We start from the raw sequence: 5,278 nt of genomic DNA on the forward strand, positions 1-5,278 counted from the left end.
GGGGGGGGGGGGGGGGGGGGGAGAGAGAGGGCCGGTCAGCACCGGCAAAGCATGCAAGCCCCGCGAGGGATGTAGGCGGGGGAGACGACGGAGCACGCGCGCATGCAGGGAGGAGCGACATACCTGGCCCGGGCGGAGGTGGCAGATGACATACTCGCAGTTGTCAACGAAGACGGAGACGGTGCTGCGCTCGCAGGAGGCGTTGATCTTGGCGCCGAGGGCGGCCTGGAGAGCACATGGCGCGACGACGGGCTCTGGGGGGTCAGCACATGGGCGGCGGGCGGTGGGGCGAAGGGAAAGGGGCAGAGTCCGGAGGGGTCGCGGCGCGAGGTGACGGACCATGGTCACACGGAAGGTCTCAGTGACCAGGTTGTTGTAGAGCTTGCCGGGCTCGAGCACGACGCCCCAGAAGGTCTGGATGGCGGGGCCGGCGTTGGCCAGGGACATGGTCTCCTCGTCAAGCATGGTGTCTGATCGGGGGAGGGGACCGGGAGGGACCGGGGAGGCGGCGTGTCAGAGCAGGGGAGGGGGCGAGGAGCAGGGAGCGATGGGCGGAAGGGGGACCACGCGGCGGCCGGGGAAGGGGGGCATACAGCAAAAGGGGGGGGGGGGGTAGGCAAATCAGTCACACAGGGAGGGAGGCGAATCTGCTGGACGCGGCTGTGTTTCAGTCTCCTCTACACCGGAGGCCTTTTATATTCGTTCGTGTGTGCCTTTGCAGGGGGGGGGGAGGGGGGGGCGGCGAGACCGGGGGCAGGGCCACGCGTGCGCGCAGCCGGGCAGCAGGGAATAAAAAGAAGAGCGGCGAAGGAACGGAACCCTGATGCAACCATGCGCCGCCCGACCGGAGGACCGGGGGGGGGGGGGGGCTTGCTCCGGGAGATCCGCGTGCGCGCGCGCGCGGGAGCGGGCGTAGTTGTGCGGTCCCGCGCGGGCTGCCACGAGGGCCCCGTCCCCCCGCCCCGCGCCCCCCCCCCTCCCGCCCGCGCTCTCCCCTCCCTCCGGGCGCCGCCCTTGTTCCGGCCGAGGCAAATATGGCGGGCAGCCGCCACACACTGTGCCCGGGCTGTTGCTTTTGCCGGAGGGGCGGGACGACGCCCAGGGGCGCGCAGTCGTGAACCGGGGCGCGCGCGCGCGCGCGGCCGCACCTCCGGCCCGGTGCCCCCCCCCAATCGCCCCCTGCCCGCCGCCGGCTGGGAACGTCCCAACTGTCCGAGAACATGCCCGAAGGGCCAGACCATGGGAACAGGTCAGCCGCGTGTCGCGTGACCACGCCGCCCCATCGGGACGATCGGCACCCCGGGCCGCCCCCGCCCGGTGCCGCCAGTCTGCGTTCATCGCGCGGTGCCCCCCCCCCCCCCCCCCCCCGCCCAAGCACCGCCGGGAGCCCCCCCCCCCCCCCCCCCCCCCCGAGGGAGGGGAGAGTTCCCCGCCCCTCCGCCCGGGCCCCGGGCCCCGGCCCGGCTGATCGCCCTTCCCACCGCCCTTGCTCTTTCGGGCGCGTGTGCGGGAAGACGGGCACACACGCATACGCACACGCACACGCACAGGCATATCCACCTGGATGCGCTCTCTCTCCCACCTCGCCCCCTGTGTCCGCCCCCTCGCCCCGCCACCGCTGGTCTGTCCACCCTTGCCGCATCTTTCCTGCCGGTGCTCCGAGCACGCTCTCGTTTGACGGATGTCCCCGCCGCCGGCTGTCGCCGCCGGTGCCCCTGCCGCCCCCGAGGAGGAGCTCGAGGACCCTGCTCTCGGCATTGAGCTCTCCCTTTCGCCAGATGCCTGGGACGATACACCCCTGATCAAGGCCTGGGACAGTGCCATTCAGTCCTTCCGGGTGCGTGGGCCCTCATGCTCCTTGCCGGCAGCCGCTCGCCTGTGCCTGCCCCTTTCTGACACTCCAACAACCGGCCCCCCCCCCCCCCCTCTCCCCTTCCCCTCCCTCGCCACCGGCCGCCGGCCCGGGTGCACAGGCCTTCCATGGTCGGCCGTCGGCAGCGCACCCGCGTGCCCGTCGTGCCCCGCCATCCGCCCAATCGACGGCCCGCGTGTCGGCCCGGGGCGGCGCCGGCGCCGGCGCCGGCGCCCTTCCCATTCCCTCCCAGGATGCCTTGGGGTCCGAGTCGGAGGCCGATGCGAGTGCAGATGATGAAGGTGCAGACACATGCGTGGTTGCGGATGCCGATGCCGAGATAGACGAGGAGGCGCAGGAGGCGCAGGAGGAGGATGCCGAGGTCGGCGCCAAGGCCGATGTCTCCCCGGAGGCCGAGCGTGAAGCTGTGCCAGCCGACTCGCCCGCAGTGACCGAGGAGGCGATGACCGCCTCCCCGGGCCGGGCTGACCCCCGGGCGGCGGAGGCCTCCTACGCGGCATGGCAGTGGTACAATCACCAATCGGCCGGCATGGCTGACACCGGGGCTGCCGGGGCAGCCCCATGGCAGTGGCAGCCCCCGGGCGCCATGGGAGGTGAGTCTGGCTGGCCGGTGTCCGGCCCGGGCTGGCCGTCATCCGGCCCGGCGTGGGCGCCAGGTGTTGCTGCCGATGCCAGCCAGACGCCCGCCGGGCCGGCCGATCAGCTGGTCGACTCGGTGCTCGGTTCGGATGCCGATATCCAGGCAAACCTGTCGATGGCCTGGTACTATGCCGGGTACTATGCCGCCATGGCCAATGCGTCGCGCCTGTTCCGGCAACACCTATCCGCCAAGCGCCCGGCCCCTGTGACCGAGCCCTCCGGGCCATCGCCGGCGCCGGGACCAGAGCCAGCGCCAGCGCCAGCCCCATCCCCTCCCGCCGGCGTCAAGCGCCGTCGCCAATAAACCCACCTGCCCTGCCTTTGCTCCCCCACGCTGAAAGTAAGTCGAGCCGCGGCCCAGACAAGTGGGCAGCTCTATTCTTCATGATGATGATGATGATGATGATGTTGATGACGGCCATGACCGTTGTCCGGGTGGCCAGCGGTCCCGGGAGGATCGCCCTCGGTGAGTGAGGCCTGTGCCCGCAGGGCAGCCGCCACGGCATCTGACGCAGTGGCATGGTCGAGATCGGTGATGCCATACTCAGCTGGAAGCGATGTCAGAAGATGCTGCATCCGAGAAGGAGAGCCAGGGGGGAGGGGGGGAGGGGGTCAGACCGAGGGGCAGGAGGCCGGGAGGCATGCAAATGTCGGGGAAAGGACGGGCAGCCGATGCACCAGCACGCACCAGCAAAATCAGGGCCTCCTCGCGGTCGAGCCATTCGGCCGAGGGGGAGCCCGGCCCGGGGGCCGGTGTGCCGGCTGCCGGACGCCGCCGGCCCGCCGGCCCGGTGGCCGGCCGGTCGCCGACGACAATCGGCTGGTGGCTGATCAGCGAGTAGCACACGCGTTCCAAGTCCACCAGGCGGTCCTCGCAGCGCTTGATCCGCTGGAAGAGCGAGTGGTTGAGCGGCGGGCTGCGTGCTTGCAGGCGGAAGAGGTGCTCCTCGACCAGGCGCAGGCGCTCGGCCGCGGTGATCTGCGCCTGCATGATGTACTCCGGCAGGGGCCCGATGGTGGGGGCGGCGTCCGCGCCCGGGGTGCCGCGGCCCTGCGCCAGGGCCAGGAGCGCGGCGCTGCCGGCCGCGCGCGGGGCCGCCAGCAGCCGCGAGCCCCATGGCTCCACGATGCCGGTGGACCCGACCACCCCGGCCGCCCGGGCGGCCAGCACGCTGTTCGGGTCCGAGGCGTCCGGGCCGGCGGCCAGGGTCGGGGCCCCGGGCCCGGGCCGGCCGGCCGGCCCGGCCCCCTTCTCCGCCGACAGCAATGTCTGCAGGTGCGGATGGTCGGCCAGCATGCTGGTGCCGATGCGCACGCGCCGGGGCGGCCGCACGCGCGCACATGTCCGGCTGCAGTCCATGCTGCCGGAGGAGCTGGCCGACCCGCCGCCCGGGGAGCCCGGCCCATGCCCCTCGCCGGGCGAGGGCTGGGTAAATTCCGTGGCGTTGCCGTGCGTGGCGCTGCGCTTGTGCGCATCGACCAAGTCGTCCAGGCGCCGTTCCGGGGCCAGGGGGTCGGCGAACAGGGCCGCCAGGCTGCTGGACACCGAGGCCCCGGCCGAGCCGATGTCGAAGTCCAAGCGCAGGCGCTTGGCCAGGGCCGGCGCCCCGGAGGAAAGGGTGGCCCCGGCCGGCCGGGGGAGGGTGTCCTCCGGCTGCCGCGCCAGACCCCGGAAGGCCGGCCAATCGGTGGCCGGCGCCTCGGCCAGCTGCTCCAAAAGCCCCGGGGCCACGCCGGCCAGGCGCCCGAGAAGCAGCGACACATTGCTGATGAGCTCCACGGTGGCGTCGTGCTGCCGATGGAAGTGCTGGGTCCGGGCGTATGTCGCCACGCCGAAGAGGTCCAGCTGGATGACGCGGCGCGACGAGCGGGGCGGGGCGGGGCGGGGAAAGGGCCGACACATCAGTATGGGTGCAAAAGGGGAGCCGGGGAATGGAGGGGGGCGATGCGGCGGCGGCGGCGGCGGCGGCGGCGGCGGCGGTCAGTGGAGGGGCGGGCTGGCGCCGAGTGCCGCACCTTGGCGCAGTAGCCGTCTACGATCGACTGGACGGCCTCCACAAGGAGGAGGACCGAGTCGGCCATGGTGCCAGCCGGGCCGGCGGGCTGCTGGTCCGCTTCGTGGCGCAGCCGCTTGGGGCCCGGGCCGTCGGCCGGGCCGCGGTGGATCGTACGCCGTGCGGCGCGCAGCTGGTCCGGCAGCCTGGCGCGCGTGGCGCCGGCGATGCGCTCTTGCGGCGGGGCCATCTGCATGTGTCGATGCCCTGCGGGAGAGGCGATGGAAGCGGGATGCCCAGCGGGGAGGAGGAGGGGCCAAGGGCGAGACCGGGGGCGATGGGGAGAAGGACACAGGGCGGGGAGCGGGAGGGGGGAGGCGCACATAGCCCCGGGCCGAGGGGGGGGATCGGCCGGTCCGGGCCGGCGGCGGAAAAAGGGCAGATCGGAGATCGGGCGCGCGCGTCGAGGCCGCATCACATGACTCCCGGCGCCGGGGGCAGACAGGGCACGAGTGGCCGTGCGCCCCGGGCCCGGCGTAAAACACGCCCGCGGCGGATCGCCCCCGGGCCCGGGGCCGGGCGCCCCCGGGCGGCCCGCGCGCCTGGCGGCGTGCCGGCCCCGCTCTCTCTCTCTCTCTCTCTCTCTCTCGTTCTCTCTCTCGCATGCGCTCTGCGCCTGCCCGAGAGCGGCCGGCCTGCGGGGCACGAATGCCAGAAATGCCCGGGCCGGGGGGCAAATACAATTCGCCAGCCGGCGCCCCCCCCCCCCCCC

The 5,278-nt window shown here is 73.3% G+C and overlaps 2 protein-coding genes across 2 annotated transcripts; one reads left to right on the top strand and one right to left on the bottom strand.

Moving 5' to 3' along the window:
• Positions 1 to 1,521: 1,521 nt before the first annotated feature.
• H696_04813 (hypothetical protein) lies at positions 1,522 to 2,832 on the top strand. Its single transcript, XM_009498678.1, has 2 exons — positions 1,522 to 1,837; positions 1,974 to 2,832. Exons 1-2 carry the CDS (start codon positions 1,682 to 1,684, stop codon positions 2,814 to 2,816), a joined length of 999 nt encoding a protein of 332 aa, XP_009496953.1. The 5' UTR covers positions 1,522 to 1,681; the 3' UTR covers positions 2,817 to 2,832.
• Positions 2,833 to 2,887: 55 nt separating this feature from the next.
• H696_04814 (hypothetical protein) lies at positions 2,888 to 4,890 on the bottom strand (the record flags this gene model as incomplete). The annotated part of the gene is made up of 3 exons (XM_009498679.1): positions 4,529 to 4,890; positions 3,201 to 4,358; positions 2,888 to 3,082 (listed from the first exon to the last, which is right to left on the bottom strand). The coding sequence occupies exons 1-3, from the start codon at positions 4,760 to 4,762 to the stop codon at positions 2,888 to 2,890; spliced, it is 1,587 nt and encodes a 528-aa protein (XP_009496954.1). The 5' UTR covers positions 4,763 to 4,890.
• Positions 4,891 to 5,278: the final 388 nt, after the last annotated feature.

This window comes from Fonticula alba (assembly GCF_000388065.1).
Source record: "Fonticula alba strain ATCC 38817 unplaced genomic scaffold supercont2.8, whole genome shotgun sequence".
Taxonomy (NCBI): Eukaryota; order Rotosphaerida; family Fonticulaceae; genus Fonticula; species Fonticula alba.